Source organism: Nothoprocta perdicaria, unplaced genomic scaffold (assembly GCF_003342845.1).
Source record: "Nothoprocta perdicaria isolate Ctin4 unplaced genomic scaffold, notPer1 scaffold_209, whole genome shotgun sequence".
NCBI lineage: Eukaryota > Metazoa > Chordata > Aves > Tinamiformes > Tinamidae > Nothoprocta > Nothoprocta perdicaria.
In genome coordinates, this window is record NW_020455305.1 from 783,776 (window position 1) to 803,719 (window position 19,944).

The 19,944-nt window shown below is 39.5% G+C and overlaps 1 protein-coding gene across 1 annotated transcript in view; it reads right to left on the bottom strand.

Moving 5' to 3' along the window:
- The window catches only part of ABCA13 (ATP binding cassette subfamily A member 13), a 183,414-nt gene that overhangs the window by 111,413 nt on the left and 52,057 nt on the right, over positions 1-19,944 (bottom strand). The window contains exons 25-29 of the mRNA XM_026038381.1: positions 18,395-18,559; positions 12,272-12,449; positions 11,180-11,319; positions 2,617-2,730; positions 1,600-1,690 (exon numbers count right to left, since the gene is read on the bottom strand). Coding sequence (XP_025894166.1) covers positions 1,600-1,690; positions 2,617-2,730; positions 11,180-11,319; positions 12,272-12,449; positions 18,395-18,559 — 688 coding nt within the window. The remainder of the gene's footprint in view (positions 1-1,599; positions 1,691-2,616; positions 2,731-11,179; positions 11,320-12,271; positions 12,450-18,394; positions 18,560-19,944) is intronic.

Genomic DNA, 19,944 nt, shown 5'->3' on the forward strand with positions numbered 1-19,944 from the left:
CTATTAATTAATATATGAAGACAGATATGTTTCCAGAAAATCTTAAAGATTTCTTTACTCTTTCTTTTTCTTGTTATCTTTCCAGTTGTATGATTTTAGCTGTATTGTGGTCCAGTTTAAACACTGAGGCGAACAGTGGCTGACCAAGACTAGCTTACAGTGCAATGGTTAAGCAAATCTCCCTTAAAAATGGTTCGTATAAGTGAGGCTAACAGTACTGAGTTGAGATCTCTTATATCTGGATTACATTTTGCACACATTTCATGTTTCCTAGTAAAAGTGTGTGCAGCTAGTGAAAACCTTCAGCCATAGCCTCCAAATCAAGGCCATCAGTTTCAGTGAAGTCTCTTGTGCTATAGGTGCAAATGGAAAAACAACAACTTGAGGTCATGTCAACCATGATGGTAGCAGCTCAGGGCTGCCGCAGAATTTAAGATAGAGAGTAATAAACAAATAAACCAAGCACTCAGGAACATGCATGGATTTGGTGGATCTCCTGCTTAGAGACAGGTACATAAATCCAACATAAATCATCTCTTCAAGTATGTAAATGTTATTATCTCTCCTTTACAGATTAAAACAAAAGTCTTAGCATAATCTATATCTCCTGCAAAAGTCATTTTTTTTCCTAGCAAAAGGGGCCACACAGCCTCTCCATGGAGACATGCGAGAGTGCATCACTGCCTGTCTCCATCTTGTCACTGAAACAATTTGTGCTTGTTTCCTAACTATCCTAATATTCACTGATAACAAAATACACAGATCTCTTACTCCACTTCCCTTTCTACAGACTCAAAACTCAAATTCTTAAAAGACTTATAGTATGCCTTTGTGGGAATAGTGCCTTCCAACACCACCAGCAACAAATTTAATTAGTATTCTACTTAATGATAAAGGAACCTTTTCATCATCAAATCCTTTAGAAATCTTTAAGTGGAAATGCTTTTGAGCATAGTCCTTTGTCTCTTTTTCTGTTTGTTTTGTTTAGTCCCTGCATACCCTAAATTACTCATAACGACCCCCTCAACTCCTCATATAAACCATTCCGCTATGGATCAGTTGAACCTCAAGCAGACTCTCAGAGGTTTCAGGGAGTTCAGGAAATTGTTCATAACTAATGTCTGGTACAAAGAGAAAAACAGAGAGCTTTTGCAGCCTTGTTTAAAAGGAAAGGGGGGAAGAAAAAAGAAGAAAAAGAATGCAATGTGATTTACTTCCATTTAAAGCACAGATTCCTTAAAATTTACTATCAAAATTTACAACTACATAATAAAATTATAGCTGCCAAGATCACTTCTCTCCTCCTTCCTCTCCTTCCTCTCCTTCCTTTTAAATACATCTCCTATATTAATAGCTCCTCTATGACCATCTGTCACTTCTAATTTCTTCCCAAGTTTGTAATTCAATAGCTCAGGTCTTTAATATTTTAAAATGGAAATGGCCCAGTCCCTCAGAAAAAAAAAAAGAAAAAAAAAGAAATTTGAAACCAATTTAGCAAGAGAATATGAAGGTGGGAACAACATTCAATTTCAAATAAACAGCCCTAAGTTTAAGATAAAATAGACTTATGAAGTCTAATAAGTACTTTCACATACATACCATATGTTTGTATATCTTCAATAAGCTTTCCCATGTCAATATTTAAGTGACTTTCTACAAACTGTTTTATGAACTTGTTGTGCAGTGCTTCCTAAAATAAAAGTGTCAGAAGATGTTATATATGTTAATCCCTACTAAATAATATCAAATATACCTATTGATTCACATTCAGATCTCCTACAAGGACTTCCCCCATGACAGTGGAAAAGGCACAGTCTCCACATTTTCAGTTTTTACCCACTAATGAGGTTAACTCTCCACACCGCTAAAATACAGTTTACATACCTCCCCACTATCTGCTTTTGCTCCAGATATTTTAACTGTGAGTCAGTTCTAACCTCCTTGCAAGTCTGCTGGGACCAAAATCCATTTTCTTTTTTCTTCCACAATTCTGGGGCATTGTTCTATCAACTCTGGCAGTGGTAAAATAAAAAGCTTTTAAAACTGAAATCTGTTTTTTTGTTGTTGTTGATTGTTTTGTATTGTTCCCACTATGATCTCATTTGCTAACTTCTAAAGTGAGGGGGACGAGGGGGAGAAGAAGTGTTAGGTCTACCAGACCAATCATTCTGTGATTCTGTAACAGTCCTACAGTTGATTTGCCTATTTTCCCCATGGTGTAATAGCTATGCATGCTTTTAGAAATAAAACACAACAAAATATATATACAGATATAGAACATGATGAAAAATTTTACTTTAAAACAATTGCTACTTTTCACAGCTATTTTGTATCAGTTGTATACACTGCTGGAAAAAGCATTTTGTTGTTTTATTTATTTTGTAATACTTATTTCAGTATTCAGCTGAATTTCAGTAGGTTCAGCTACTTATTTCCCTTATTGCTTTCAAATACTGGATGCAGTGAGGTAAGATTGTTTTTCAGCTCAAAAGGTTTATCACTGCGGGCTCATTATTTAAAACAAATCTACCTCTCTCACCTTTTTTCAAACCTGCCTATCAAAAGATAGCAGAAAATTCTATATATGGGAATTTTGTACAGGTCATGTTCACAAACCTGCAGCCGAGATACCACAAGACTTTTTCTACTGTTTTTAAAAACCTCAGACATCCTAAGCCACGTCTGAGAATAAGTCTTCAAACTTTCCACAAAAGCAAAGGTGAAATTGGCCTGGGAAAAAGAGGGAAAAAAAAAATAAAGTAAATAGATTTTGCAGTTTCTATAAATGTACAGTTTTATTTTTCTTCTTCTTTTTTTGTCTCTGACAAATTACAAAAATGCTTTAGAAAGACAACTTGGAGCATATTTAAAATAAAGTCTCCGTAACTATTTTGGGTCATGCATTAGTTGTTGTATATACAATATATGAGGTTGTCTGAACATATAACAGTTGGAAACATGGTTTGGACCATAAAGACAATTGAGCAGAATTTGTAGAAACAGAGCAAGGCTTGACTGTAGCATAATATCTTCTTTCCAGCTATAGCTTCTCTCTGTCACCAGTAAATAGCCACCAACTTTATTCCAAGCTGATTTGGCAAGTCACAGGTGTTCTCAAGATTAAAAAATAGGATAGTATCTTTTTGTTCGAATTAGTATTTTCAGTCATGTAAGTGTATTTGGGAGCTACATTTCTCCATTACAAGCTAGCGTTGTTAATTCAGTAGAAATGGTGTAGAAAGTCTTTGCTTGGAAATGATATGGAGTTATAAACTGCAATTTGGGACCACACTTTTCGTGATAATCCCTACTGAAAGTACATGGGCTTTTTCCACCCCTAGCATACGTGGTACACTGAAGCACCATGCAATACAGGAGAAAAGCTGCAGTTGTTCTTTCATATTGAAGCCAGTTTCATTTGTTTCACACAAAGAAATGCATTTATTCAGCATAAATAAGAGTCCCTAGTTCACCTTCCAAAGGGATAAGAAATATTATACTGAAGTTTTGTGTCAAGTCAGCTAAACGAAGTTCTCTGTTTAACAGGTAACACGGAATGGCCAGGCCTGAACAAAAAAATTATTTAGCTCATTGACAATGTAGGATGGTGGCAAGTTGAGGGAGATAAGAAAAGTTCGAAGTGTAGCAAACAGTAGAAATGGGAGATTTCAGTTTTCCCAGTGCAGAACAAGCATAGGTCACAGTAGAACATGATGAAATCAAATTTTCAGACATCATTAAAAACGGTTAGATGGAAGAGTTCATCAGGGAGCTCAGAAGAACTCACATCTCAGTGCTCCTTGACTTAATTTTAAGCTGCACAAAGGATTTTTTTTTCCTGAGTCACTTTTAAAGAGTCACATTAAACATAGCATGTTTGCATATTACACAAAAGTCAAAAAGATTTACAACAGCCTCATAAATTGTTGAAAAGATGAACTTCATACAGTACAGAAACTTCTTACAAGGAAGCTAAAAGCATCAGCTGGGGGTAAAGAGATTAAAGGCAGCATATTGGAAAGTGAACAAATACATACTGTCTATCTAAAAAGGCTCAAGACCAGATACATACACATATCTACACATAAACCACTATTCAGCTGGGAAGTTATTAGAAAACACCCTTTAGAAAGATGAAGTTGAATCCACATGAGGTGAGAAAATATGCAAAATGTGGTTTTTTGTTGTTGCTTAGGTTCAGTTACAATTTGTCCATTTTATTTATTTTCTTCCTCATTCACCATAGCAATCTTAGGGAAATTTCCAAGTCAGAATCTGTCTACATGGAGGACACTTCAGAGAATTAGTCTCAAATTGAAGTGCCAGTAAAGGTCACATAATTTAACAAAATGAGCAATGACTAATTTCCAGCAGTAGATAATATCCAGCCCAAAACTCTATGATGAAATAGCTGAAGTACTCACTGCAGTGTAACCTCTTGATTAAAATTGCCTTGGTATGAGGGAACTGAAGGATAACAACTGCAGCCCTACTCACAGGAAAAGATGTAGGGGGACCAGGAGGCTACAGACTAATAAGTCTGAAATTCTTACTAAGTAAATTTTAATTCTTCTATAATGAATGATGAACTAGAAGAAAGAATAGCAGCAGAAAAATGCATATAGCCAAGAGCTATATATATACATATATATATACAGTGTGGGATTTTTAAAGAGCAAATGCACCTCTATTTTTTGAAGAAATTAAAGAACATGAGAATGAGGTTGATAGAGAGCACCTCACCATAGGTGCAGTCCTGTGGACACAAAGAGCCTCCATAAACTCAAAAACAGCAAGTGAATAAATTATGACAGGAAAATCATGATCAGTCTCTGAACCACAAGTTGTGGGAAACTGGCACAGTATTTTGGGGAATCATCACTGTACTACCATGCTCATGAACATTCCCTGTGCACTGTTTGTCAGCTAGATGCAGAGACCAGATCTGGCATAGGATGAAACCTTAATCTAACCTGGTAAAATGATTTTGGTGAGCTTATGTTCTAATGATTATCTGGCTTTGATATTCAATAAGAATTATCTTCAAGTTCTCCTTTTCTTTCTGATAAATGGAAATATATTAAAATAAACATTTTTTCAACATCCAAGCTGGACACTGTCTGATTAGCCTTAGTCTTGAATATCAAGGGTGTGTCTGGACTGAGTGAACTTCTTCCTGATGTACATACAGATAAAAATATATTTTAGGCCTGCTTAGTTGCCTTTATAATGGCATCTTACCAAGATGAAAAGTATGCTTATACAAAATCAGGCAGACAATGCGCATTTAGAATAACTTTCCCAATTCATCATCAATTTTCTAAAGAACAGAAGGCATGAACTAAAACAATTAATACAACAGACTATCTTTCTTTTAAATTGTTTTGTTATGCTAATATACACATTCTGACTGTTCAAATTATAAAGAAATAGCATAAAATCATTCCAGAGTGATTTCCTCTATATAACATCAATTCTGAGACTTTTTTTAAACCACAGACTAGTTTCAGCTCATCAGTGGTGAGGGTTCTGCTGTGAAAACAAGGATCAAAGACTGCACGCTTGGTCTTTCAATTCCTAGGTGCCATTTGGCACTGAACGTCGTTGCTGTTAGTCAAGTCTTCTGACACACCTCTGAGGGTCAGGGCTATCCTACATATCAAAATAGTTGGCTTCTAGGCATGTAAAACTTCACAACTCTAAAGGAGAGTTAAATACACTCTTGAAAAAAATATTCCATGTGATTAACTCATAGAAAATATCTTAATATGCAAGTATCAATAGCTTCATCTTTCCCAAAGGGGGAAGATGGTCCTAGTTCATGAGCAGGGTCCATCAAGAAGGCTTTAAACTAGATTTGAGTGGGGAGGAGGGTATCATCCTAGAAAGAGGAGACTGGTAAGGTAGGGGATGGCCTGCCATGCCACTTGCACCAGCCTAACTCCAGAGCCAGTGAAGGATGCTTGAAGCCTGGAGAGAGATAACAGCAAAATATTACAGCTGCCTCAGCTAGAAAGAGAGGTACATTGGGAGCTCAACTCAAATGCGTCTATGCAAACGCAAGCAGCATGGGGAATAAAAAAGGAGAATTGGAGAGGCATGTGCAACTGCAGGGCCACGATCTAACTGCAGTTACTGAGATATGGTGGGACAGCTCTTGTGACTGGATGGCTTTATGCTTTTTAGGAAGGACAGGCCAGAAAGGCAAGTTGGCAGATTTGTTCTTTACATGAGAGAGCATGAAGCTCGCCACAGCAGAGAACAAAGCACGAGTTGAGAGCCTGTAGGTGAGGATTAAGGAGCAGGCCAAAAAGGGTGACTCTGTGGTGGACGTTTGCTACAAGCTCCCTGATCAGGAAGAGGAAGTGGATGAGGCCTTCTGCAGAAAGCTGCAAGTAGCCTCACAATCACAGGTCTTGGTCTTTATAACGGACTTTAACCACCCTGATGTCTGCTGGGATGACCACACAGCTAAGGACAGTCCAGGAGGTTCCTGAAGAACATGGCAGATAGATAACATCTTGATGTAAATGGCAGGTAAGCCAACTAGGGAAGGGGTGCTGCTAGACCTGATACTAACAGAGATTGTCTAATTGGAAATGTGAGGGTTGGAGACAGTCTTGGCTGCAGTGACCATGAGATGTTGGAATTCACTATCTTGTGAGGAGGAAGTTGGGCAAGAAGTAGGACTACAACCCTGGACTTCAAAAGAGTCAATTTACACCTCTCCAGGGACCTCCTGGGAGGAATCTTGTGGGCAAGGATACTAGAAGGTCCAGGAGAGTTGGCTAATATTCAAGTATCACTTTCTCCAAGCTCAGGATTGGAGCATACTGACAAGAAAGATATCGAGCAGAGGGGCAGGAGACCTGCGTGGATGGTGAAGGAGCTCTTTGGAAAACTTAGAATAGTGTGGGTTAGATGAGTGGACAGTGGGGTGGACTAAGAACTATAATGTGGTAGAAAGACCAGAGCACATGGGAACAATATAGGAGCATTGTCAGAGAATTTAGGGATGCTACAAAGAAGGCTAAGGCTCATTTAGAACCAGAGTTAGCAAGAGAAGTCACGGACAAGAATAGCTTCTTCAAAGACATTAGCAACAAGAGGAAGACTAGGGAAAATGTGGACCCACTGCTAGATGGGATGGGTTACGGACCATACCTTGATTATGGAGTATGCAGAGAAGGCAGAGTTACTAAAGGCCTTCTTTGCGTCCATCTTTATTATCGCTAAGGTGAGTCCCCATGACACAAGCCCAGACACAAGAGAGAAAACTAGAAGACCAGAAGACTTTCCGCTGGTCGAGGAGGATTGGGTTAGGGATTATTTAGGCAAACTGGCCACCCATAAATCTATGGGCCTGTATGGGATGCACCCAAGAGTGCTGAGAGAACTGGCAGGCATTATTGCTCAGCTGCTCCCCATCATCTTCAAGAGGTCATGGAGAGCAGGGGAGGTGTCAGAGGACTGGAAGAATTCAATGTCACTCTAGTCTTCAAAAGGGCTAGAGGATCTGGGAAACTATAGAACAGTCAGCCTGACCTCTGTCCCTGGAAAGGTGATCGAGCAGCTCATCCTAGAAACCCTCTCTAGGCACATCAAGGAGAAGATGATCAGGAGTAGTCATCACGGATTCACTAAGAAGTAGTTATATTTGAGCAACCTGATAGCCTTCTACGATGAGATGACAGGCTGGATGAGCAGTGGATGTTGTCTACCTTGACTTCAGCAAGGCTTTCAACACTGACTCCTATAACATCCTCATGGAGAAGCTCAGGAAGTGTGGCACAGTGAGGTGGATGGCAAGCTCAGAGGGTGGTGATAAATGAGGCCAAATCTAGTTAGAGGCCTGTGGCCAGTGGTGTTCAGCAGGGATCAGTACTGGGAGTGGTGCTGTTCTACTTGTTCATCAATGACTTTGATGAGGGGACAGAGGGCATTCTGAGCAAGTTTGCAAACGATACTAACTGGGTGGAGTGGTTGACACTCCACAGGGCTGTGCTGCCATTCAGAAGGACCCAGACAGGTTGGAGAGTTGAGCAGAGAGGAACCTCATAAGGTTCAACAACTTGTTCAACAAGTGCAGGGTCCTGCACCTGGGGAGGAACGACCCCTGGCACCAGGACAGATTAGGGGTCAACCTTCTGGAAAGCAGCTCCGCAGAGAAGGATCTGGGAGTTGACACTAAGTTAACCATGAGCCGACAGTGTGCCCTCGTGGGCAAGAAGGCCAATGGGATCCTGGCTGCATCAGGAGGAGTGTTGCCAGCGGGTTGAGAGAGGGGATCCTACCCCTCTACTCAGCTCTGGTGAGGCCACACACGGAGTACTGGGTGCAGTTCTGGGCTTCTTAGTACAAGAGGGATGTGGAACTTCTAGGGAGGATCCAGTATCGGGCAACAAAGATGATTAAGGGACTGGAGCATCTATCTTATAAGGAAAGACCAAGAGAGTTGGGGCCTGATTAGCCCGGAGAAAAGAAGACTGAGAGGAGATCTTAACATATAAAAGTTTCTGAGGGGAGAAGGTAAAGAGGATGAGGCCAAACTCTTCTCATTGGTGGCCAGTGACAGGACAAGGGGCAATGGGTACAAACTGAATCATAGGAAGTTCCATCTCCATGTGAGGAAGAACTTCTTTACTGTGAGGGTGACAGAGCCCTGGCACAGCCCCTGCCCAAGGAGGTTGTGGAGTCTCCTTCTCTGGAGGTCTTCCAAACCTGCCTGGACATGGCCCTGTGCCAAGTGGTCTGGGTGTCCCTGCTGGAATAGGGGATTTGGACTAGGATTAGGAATTAGCTGGATTAATTGGTGGATTAGGAATTGGCTCGATGGCAGGGTGCAGAGAGTGGTAGTGAGTGGTGGGTAGTCTAGCTGGAGATCTGTAGTTAGTGGTGTCCCCCAGGAATCTGTCCTCGGTCCAGTCCTGTTCAACTTACTCATAAATGACGTGGATGAAGGGATGGAGTGCTCCCTCAGCAAGTTTGCTGATGATACCAAACTGGGAGGGATAGCTGAGGGCTATGCTGCCATCAGGGACCCGGACAGACTAGACAACTGGGTGGTTAGAAATCTCATGAAGTTCAACAAGGGCAAGTGCAGGGTCCTGCACTTGAGGAGGAATAACCCCGGACACCAGTACAGATTAGAGGTTGACCTGCTGGAGAGCCAGCCCTGCAGAGAGGGACCTTGGTGTCGTGGTGGATGACGAGTTGACCATGAGGCAGCAGTGCGCCCTGGTGGCCAAGAAGGCCAACGGGATCCTGGGGTGCATTAAGAAGAGCGTCTCCAGCAGGTCGAGGGAAGTGATCATCCCCCTCTGCACAGCCCTGGTGAGGCCACATCTGGAGATTGTGTCCAGTTCTGGGGTCTTGTGTCCAGTTCTGGGGTCCCCAGTATAAGAAGGATGTGGAGCTGCTGGAGGGAGTCCAGTGCAGGACTACGAGGATGATCAGGGGCCTGGAACATCTGTCCTATGAGAAAAGACTGAGAGAGCTGGGCCTGTTCAGCCTGGAGAAGAGAAGGCTGAGGGGGGACCTGATCAGTGTGTATAAATACCTCAAGGGAGGCAGTGAGGAGGAGGGGGCCGGCCTCTTTTCAGTGGTGAACAGTGATAGGACTAGAGGAAATGGCCACAAGCTGAGACACCAAGAGTTCCACAGGAGCTTAAGATCATACTTGACAGTGAAGGTGACAGAGCCCTGGAAAAGGCTGCCCAGAGAGGTTGTGGAGTCTCCTTCTCTGGAGATCTTTAAAACCCGCTTGGATGCAGCCCTGTGCCACGTGCTCTAGGTGACCCTGCGTGAGCAGGGGGGGTTGGACTAGTTGACCTCTGAGGTCCCTTCCAACCTTAAGCATTCTATGATTCTATGACTAGATGATCTCTAGAGGTCCCTTCCAACCTCAACCATCCTGTGATTCTATTTTCAGCATAAATCCTCTACTTTCTCCTCCTAGTAGACAGCTACCATGGGGATCATAAAGTCCAAAGGACATTAAAATTTCTATTCCGATTTCAGTAGGACTACATAAGGGTGACAAGATTAGGTTTTAGTACCTGTGTTTGGAATACCTGGGTAAGTATTTTGGATTTAAAAGTCATTTCTCTTCAGAATATATAAAAAATCCAAAAAAAAAAAAAAAAAAACCTTGTGTAAAAGCTTTTCTATTATGCTCATTTTTATATACAGAAAAACTTTTTTTTTTTTGTCAGTTCTTAGGTTTAGTGGGAAGCTTTGGTAGGTGATGCAAGGGGTTATAGAGAAACCTACATAAGCAGATGGAATATTTCAAGTCTAAGAATATTTACAGACACTGCTGTAGAAGCATCTACCAGAACCTTCATTTTGTTCCGGAGCATAAAAAAGTTTTATTTTAAAGCAAATTGGTATGCTGAACTCTGTTACTCAGCCTTGATTTCATTAAAAGACCTCAGGAACATAGTATATGTTTTTAGGAGATTTATCTGTCTTATAGATTCTTTTAAGAAAGTGGTTTTGTCTTGTTAATTGGCAAAATAATGTGGAAACATCTTAAGTGCATTATTCTTGATGTCGTTATAATATAGAATGCAATTAAGCATTCAGAAGGATTTAGAATTTTTATCATTTATCACAACTCTTTCTTTACAGAATTTCTTTACAGAAAAGTCATAAAAGAGCTTCATGAATGTAATTCAACTCGGAAATAGTCTGTCGCCGAAATTATGTTAACTAAAAAATATGAAATCACTGAAACATTATTTCTGATTCACAGAAAAGAAATAAAGCTATAAAGTATGTAATATGCTCTAACCAGTATGTGCCATTTACCTTAGTTTACTGGAGTTTTTTGCTTGTTTGTTTGTTTTATTAGCTTACATTTTCAAGCAAGTGCAAGGTTACCACAATGTACTCCACTTACACGAAAAACAGTTAACATCCCATTTAAAGTTATAATGGTCTTTTTTTTTTGTGTAGCATTTAGAAGCAACCATGCTATTTCTAGATTTTATATGGACTTAACATTCTTCAATAAATATTCCAGAACAAGAACCTTGTCTTTGCGAGATAACATAAAATTTGCAGAGAACTCTAAGCTGCACCTAAAATAACTTATCATTCCTTCTATCATACAAATACCTCAAAGGCGGTCACAAACCAAAATATTGTACCAGGCATTATACATCACGATACTCACTTTCTCTATCACCAAGTCAATCATGTTGATGTTGGAATTGTACAGTATCTTCCCATGTAATATAGGCTTCAGGAAAGTCCATAACAAAGCTCCATTGGAAGACTGTAAAATCTCCTGATAAAGTTTCAAGCAAAATGGAGCTGAAGGAAAAAAAAATAATAAATTAAAAAAAAAAAAGCTTACACTTAAGAAAACACAAGCAATAAAAATAAAAAAAGTTTTAACCACAGGTTGCCAAATACCACCAAACTCTCACTAAGAAAATCAGTTCAGATCCCTCAAGAAAAATAGTTCATTCAATCTTTGCTGCACATCTCTAAACATGAAACAAATTTGAGTCCCAAGAGCATCGCATTTGTCCAGAGCAATTTGTGAATTACATCTGTACTAAAAGCTGCATTAGTATATCCTAAATACGGAAGTACACTAGAGCAAGCTGAGGTTGTAAAGGTATTTCAAAATCCTAGGGTGAAAGGTCTTCTACTATTACACAGTTGTAAATATATATCAACAAGAAATAGTATTTCTAGCATAAGCTGCTTTCGAAGAGACTAAGGTCCAAATCATCTCTCTGTTCAGACATCCTGCCGCTCCCTGCTGCAACCAGGAAGGAAAATAAGAGCAAGGGAAAGAGGCTAGGACAGACCTCTGACTCCCTCCTCAAAGTGCCTTCTGGTAAAGCCAATACCTTAATTTTGCCTCCTGACTACCAAGACAGAATCGGCTTCCCCAAAGAAACCCAGAATGGCAAGTCTTTCTCACAGGGACATGACTCAAATTTTCAGGGGGAGAAAGGTCTTGCACAGTTGTACCAACAGCATTAGGTTCACAAAGGCACGTAGCAAAAAAATAACAAGTTTGTATCTAAAGTAACATTTTAATACAAAATGCTGTGAAAATTGTAATGAATATCAGTTAAAACATGAATATTTTTTATTATCTGCAAAGATAGTCAGAATAACCTGCATCTTTTTCACAACCATCACTACCATATATGTAGTGTGTATATGTAAAATTACTTCTATTAAAGAGAGAAAGAGCTCTACAAATGATGAATGTATATATGTAGCTTATGATTGATGTTTTTCTTACTTGATCCTTCAGGAATGCCGTATTTTGCCATGTTGTCCTCCAAGAGCTCTGTGATTCTGGGCATGTCGATGAACATGTTTGTGTTGCTGAAAAACGAAGACTCTTCTTTACACACTGCCTTGATTACAGACTCCAGGGATCCAACAGCTGAGCGCCTGAGCTGCCCACCTTGTGAGAGCTTAAACAAACAGAAATACAGATGAATCAGAGACACTTTCAATAGCTTCAAGGGGTAGCCGTGATGTTCTCTCAATATGGCATCTAAGGAGAGCAACAAAATTACACTGCTGAAACTGCCTAAGAGAACAAGGGCCTGCTGTGCTGTTCTCCACTCTCCTGATCACCTTGGTCATGGCCAAAATACTCTGTGCGAAGTAGAATGTGCTACTTAAAACTTTGAAAAACACTGTATATCAATGGCTTATTTAGACACAAAAATAATAGAAATAGCAAGACAACTGAACCTTTGCAATGATTCCTAGATTACCATGTCACTTTTCAAAGGCTTCTCTTCTGGTAGTTACTCCTGTAGTCACAAAGGTAACAGAAAAACAAAATCATTTTGTGCAATATGAATGCTCACAGTGAAGACAGTTATTGAGAAATATGAAAAAAATCAAATACATTTGCACTCTGAAAACCAAATTTTCAAGTATATCGATCATATCCTTTAACTTTTTAAATGTTGGGGTGGGGGTGGGAGCAAAATCACTCTTTTTTTTTAAATCATCATACCAGCATCTACTTTTGCCATTTGCTCATGATGAGGAGTATGATCTGATTGCTTTTTCTTAAGCACCATCATTCACCACAATTCAAGAACTGCCTCCTCCACATAACTTCAGTTTTCAAATGTGCTTATTTTCAACTGTAATTTCATGGAAGGCTGTGCACTTGCACAACCCTTACAGAGACTATAACTGGAAAAGAAAGCGCTACCAAAGTATAACTCCAGGATGCACTTCACTTGCCTGATGTTTATTACTGTTGTTGATGCATGGGATGAAAAACATATCTAAGGCTTTCAGATTTCAGTTCAAGACTGCAAAGCTGGCAGTTGGAACTTTGACAGGTCAGATAAATCCAATTGATACAGCAACAAATTACAATACAGAAATAAATTATGATCAGCAATTTTCAAAATAGTATAGCACTTCAAAGTCAATAAATTGCAGACAGTTTAGAGGCCTTGTTATTATGAACCGTTTAGACTGATCAATACCTTAACTACAGTGTCAAGTGCCTCTTTAGTTATCCTGGAGGAATATTAGCGAATGTTACCCAAGCTTAGTGTTTAGCATCACCAGAACCTCACCTGGTTAAATTCTCAGTTTTTATGTGCAGCATAGTAAATAAATACCATCTAGATTTCATATAACTGTCATCTACAGCTTTGGGGGATAGAGGTAGGGGGGGGGACAAAGGGAAAAAATGAAAAGAAAGATGTCATGGACATCACTGGGAGAAATAAACTTTATTTATGCACAGCACTGAATAAAAGCACTTTTGAATCCCTAGTCATGACTACTTGTGTTAGAAGGGTGAGACTTCATTTCAGTTAAAAGGCGCAAGTTGACTAATTAACTCTGGTTCCAATCAAAACTTGAAATCCAAATGATGAATATTTATGCAGTGAGCTGCTACCAATAGACTGAATCCACTTACTGTCTTTAACTTAAGTATCCTCTGACTCAAAGATGTGATGTTACCTACACTTTGGTTTTGATAAAGTGGGAAAACAGCATAGGAAGGATGTTTACAGAGTTCACAAAAAGTTATCTTTGACTCAGGCACTCTAGCTTAAACGAACAAGGTCTGTAATGAACACTTTTGGTTCCAAATAGCCCATTACAAACAGGGCTCTGAAAGTAGGGTCTAAAGAATAAAAAACAATCTGGAACTGGATTCTCAAATGGGCACCAAAAACTCATAATGAAGAGGACTTTGGACCCAAATGGTCAATCTTTCTGTTCAGAAAAGAGCCTACAAGTCAAGCCAAGCTACAGCTGGCAAAGATAATTAAAACAAAGAAATATTGCATAGAGAGATCAAAAATGGCATTTTTACTGGTAAACTAGAGAGAGATTGAAGATAATCCAAAACCGGCTGAAACTGAATGACTAAAAGAAACAGAAACAAATCTGGAAGAGCAAGTATACCTTCTGGGCAGACATAAGCTAATCAAAGTCTTCATTGTACTGAAACTGGCAGAATAAGAATAATAATATTGGTGAATATTATTCGCCAATAAGATTCGGTAAAATTATTTCTCAGAAGTCTGAAATTTGTATTGCAACACTTGAAAAGTAGATGACATCAATACTCAAGGGCAAATGTGATAATATCCCAGGAAATAATAAATCATGATGTTTAATATAGCAAGATCATAGAATTATGAAACCACAGAATGCAGGTTGGAAGGGACCTCAGAGGTCATCTAGTCCAATCCCTCTGCACACGCAGGGTCACCTAGAGCACGTGGCACAGGGCTGCACCCAAGCAGGTTTTGAATAGCTCCAAAGAAGTAGACTCCACAGCCTCTCCACGCAGCCTGTTCCAGGGCTCTGTCACCTTTACTACCATGATTTTTTCCTTTAACTTTCTTTGGAACTTTTGGTGCTTCAGCTTGTAGACATTTCCTCTATTCCTATCACTGGGCACCACCGAAAAGAGGCTGGCCACCTCCTCCTCACTGCCTCTCTTGAGGTATTTATACACACTGATCAGATCCCCCCTCAGCCTTTGCTTACAGGGCAAATGTTCCAGGCCCCTGGTCATCCTCGTAGCCCTGCGCTGGACTCTCTCCAGCAGCTCCACATCCCTCTTGTACTGGGGAGCCCAGAACTGGACGCAGTACTCCAGGTGTGGCCTCACCAGGGCTGCGCAGAGGGGGACGATCACCTCCCATGACCTGCTAGGGACGCTCTCCTTATGCGCCCCAGGATCCCATTGGCCTTCTTGGCCACCAGGGCACACTGCTGCCTCATGGTTAACTTGTCATCTAGCACGACGCCCAGGTCCCTCTCTGCAGATACCACAGTAAGTTTTGAAGAGAAAAGTTAAGAGACAGAAAGTAGATTAAGAGACAGAAAGAGATTAAATCCATTATTTAATATGATGGATTCCTCACTCCAGACCAGCCCAATGTGTGCATTTGGGAGGGTGTGCATTTGGGAGGGTTTCTTTTTCTCCTGAAAAAGAAATGCATTCTCTAAAACTGATAACCTCTAATGCCTAGATAATATTATTGTAGTAGACTATATTCATCAGTATTACTGAATGGTGGGTAAAGAATGACTTTAAGAAGGTATGTCAGTGTTTCTGGTGAAAACACTGGATTCACAGAGAAGTGATTTGCAATTGTTAGTCCTAAAGAAGTGAATTACTAAGATATGACTATAATCTAAAACTAGAAGGCATTGCAGGACAAATTAATATCAGTGTTATACAGGAATAAACATTTAGAGTAAACAATAGTCAGGGTAAATCATTATTTACCAACCAAAAAGCTGCATTTCTGGAATAGCATGTTATGATATCCAGGTACATTACTGCTCTTTGATGAAATAATAGACACAAATGTATGCAACTTAATAAAAAGGCAAATGCAAAATTAGGCAAGTTGTTTCATTTAGTATAGACATGAATTAACAGAGCTACAGGAACCATCAGTCACACTTCTATTCAAAAACTTGTACTTTTGTCCACAGCATCCAAGACTAGCTCTTAGTACAGCATGTATTAAGAAAACTTCACTAGGGATGTATAGGAAAAAGAAAAAGGGAAAAAAAGGACCTCTCAGCCCCTTCTAAAAAATCACTCTGAACAACAAAAGAAGAGACTTATCTAACCTAGCAAAACAAAAAGGGTCTCTGACTGGCCACCTTCACATACACAGGGGAATCAGTTGTTTAAAAAGTTACTGATTCTGATACAAGAATAAAAGTACTGGTCATGGGTAAACTTGCCTTGGAATTTTACACATTTATAATTCCAAGAAGCTCTTCAATAAAACCAGCCTAACTAGTTTTAGCACAGAACTTAATAAATTCTGCAAAGGGTCATAGGAATACTGCTATGAGAGTGACAGCTTTCAGTACTCAGTAATCCCTTCCAGCAGTGTGCTTATCTACTCATGAATGACAAACAGGCCAAAAATTAGTAATGGAAACATAAGCTGATAATTTCTAACAGCAAACAGACAAGCAAGAATCAGCAATGTTTTTTTCTCAAGGGAGTTATCGATTCAACTCAGAGCTGTAGAGAAACTAACTCTGTGTTCCCATTAATGCCTGGCAGATGCTGAGTTTTAAAATGCAGAGTTTTGTTTTGTTTTCTTAATACTTGCTATGTAGCATGCCAATGCAATGTCACACTTAAGATATTTGAATAGTTTTCCATGGGGCTTTTCAGACAAAACACTCACATGAATAACTGACAAGTTACTTCATTACCCCTACAAAGACATCAGCAATTTTTAATTTCATATTTCAAAACAGCTTCTTCAGTAACAGTTTAATGAATAAGAGAACCTGTCTTATCTATGCTGGAGGTCCACATTATTTCATATCCTAAATAATCTATATATTTTATTCTGTTATCTTCCTAGGTCTCTGAACTACTTTTTGGATGGTCGTCTTGAAAACGTCCAGATGGGAAGATTCACTTGGAAATTGAAGAAAACATTTTAGGAGAGAAGTGTCTAAACACTATCTGCCACACATTCATCACAAGAACAAGCACAGCCTCCATAAAGAGCTTAAGAAGCAAACAAAACCATTAAGATACATATTTGAGAGCAGCAAAATGCAGTAGAACCCAAGAGAGGTAGAAAAATGTTTAAAAATAAACCATTATTTTCTAGTCCATAAAAGAAAACAAACTTCAGTTATAGAGACAGAAACATCCTTGAAATTAGAACACCGATAATTTATGAATGAAAGAAATAGAACCTGATCTTCTAAAATAAATGTGCCAGCTTTTTTAAAAACTCCAGAGAATACTCGGAGACAGAAATGGGCATTGATTTCTCAACAAAAATGAAACAGCAAAGTGAAACCTTAAGAAATGGTGATTGTGTTGCAAGATGCAAAAAGCAAAGAATTCCAGGGTGGAATCCAGACTACATTACAAGCCAATACAGGATGCCACGGAGCCAAGGCTGAAGCTGTGAGCAGATGGCCCTCTGCTGCTGGCTTTCCAAGCCTACCCAGCATAACCTTCTGAGAAGCTCAGATACTAGATCCACATCACTGTGCCAGCTGTATAGATGAACATTATAGCAACCCTCCTTGTGCAGGACAAGAAAAATACCTTCCAGTATACCAGTAGCACAGTAGAGTATTCACACAATCACAGAATGGTTGAGGTTGGAAGGGACCTCTAGAGATCATTTAGTCCAACTCCCCGGCTCCAGCAAGGACACCTAGAGCACAGGGTGGCATCCAGTCGGGTTTGGAAGATCTCCAGAGAAGGAGACTCTACAGCCTCTCTGGGCAGCCTGTTCCAGGGCTCTGTCACCCTCACAGGAAAGAAGTTCTTCCTCACATGGAGATGGAACTTCCCGTGTTTCAACTTGTGCCCCTTGCCACTTGTCCTGTCACTGGCCACCAATGAGAAGAGTTTGACCCCTTCCTCCCTACATTCTTCCCTCAAGTATTTGTACATGTTGATAAGACCCCCTCTCAACCTTCTCTTCTCTGGGCTAAACGGACCCAACACACTCAGTCTTTCCTCGTACAACAGATGTTCCAGTCCCTTAATCACCTTTGTTGCCCTCCACTGGACCCTCTCTAAAAGCTCTACATCCCTCTTGTAGTGGGGAGCCCAGACCTGCACACAACATTCCAGGTGCTGCCTCACCATTCATTTAGGGTGTGTTCTCATGAATTGATAAAAACAACAATGATGGAAACACCACATCAGTACCATGCCAAGATAACCAGAGTGCTCAAAAGAGATCAAACACAACTTTTTAACGACAACAGATCGTTGTCTCACCTAAGTGCCCACCTTCCAGGATACAATTTCCACTAGTACTCCTCCTCATTATTTTAGTACATATTCCTAACAAGACATCTAACAACAAGCATTAACCTTGCATTTTACAACTCATACTCATACCTGTTGCAATGCCGAGATGTCAAGTACACCAATGTTTTTAAAAGCTTGGAGGAACACTGGAAGATTTTCCATGACACGCTGGGCTTTATCGCGAAGAGAGCTGATACTAGAAATTACATCCAATAATGTGTTCAGTAAGGTGCCTATCTCAGATGGTATCTTAACCTTGGAAAAGAAAAGGACGAAAGAAACCATGACATTAAATTTCAATTAGAAAAACACTCAAATTCAGTAAACAAATTCTCTGGAATTGTTACAACTAGTCTATGACAAAACAGGAATTAGAATACAGAGACATTTACACCTACAGAGCTGAAGGCAGCTCTCATCCCAACTTGCTGTTGATGGCATCTGTGAAATTCTATCCCCTAGGGACTGAGCATAAATGAGAAGTTTCCCTTCAGCAGACTCAGGATGTTCAGAACAAGCTTAATATTTTTAATGCAACTCATAAATTGAATCCAGTAATCCCTTTAGCTGTTTGAGGAATCATATTAGACAGTATACTTTCCTGTGATACTGTTCCTCCCTGCTCATTTTTCATAGTTACTGCCTTTTAGGTAAAGTAATTATGTGCATTTTAACTCCTACTTGACCAAAGTTCAATCATTATTCTGCTTTTGCCATCAAGCACCTTTTGGCATTAAGAATTTTCTCATCTTTTTTGCATTTATTGGCCATTTAGATGTCATATAAATGCAAACTGATTTATTAAGTTACCTGCCTATGCATGATAACTAAAACAATATAATCTCATTATATGCTTCCAGCTGCTTTCTCTGATTATCTTTACTTTTATGCTTCCAGCTGCTTTCTCTGATTATCTTTACTTCATGCACCTGTATTTGACTAAGATACTTCCTACTATAATGTCTGTGCCTAATTTTCCTTTCAAACTTCACCTGCTTTTACATATTCAAAAATACTCTGCAATAACTTTTTTTTTCTCTCAATTCTAAAAACTAGCAAAACTTCCATAATAATTTAGGATAAGCTGACAACGTTTGTTATTTTGTACTAGGAGTTCATTATATTTCAATAGGATTCAAGAGAAAAGCTGCCAAGAACAAGCACTTTTTCCTCCCTTTCTTCTCTTATTCTCCCTCCAGGCTGCCAGATTACTTCAGAAAGTAGAAATCTTCTCTTCCCTCCAGTATCTTACACATTCTAGGCATTTTTCTCCTTTTTAACAATGCATAGCCACTCACGTGCATCCTCCAGAATACAATCTAGAAACTAGGGCTTCAGAACAATATTTTCTTCCTTTCTGTTCTACAAATATATTTTAATTATTTGTACTTAATGTTTCACGTTCTGTCAATTATTCACCATGGAAGAACAGGAACAAATCCTACTATCTATCACAAGTTTCATCCAATTATTTTGTTCTTATAATTGAAAATACCATTTCACTGAAAACCCAGATGAGATGCCAAATTATAAAGTTACATAGATGGTCAGGTTTTGCTGCAAACTTCTCTGCTGCCTTCATTACAGCTTTGTCACTGTATTATTCTCATTATTTTCCGAAAGAATTATAAACACTAAAG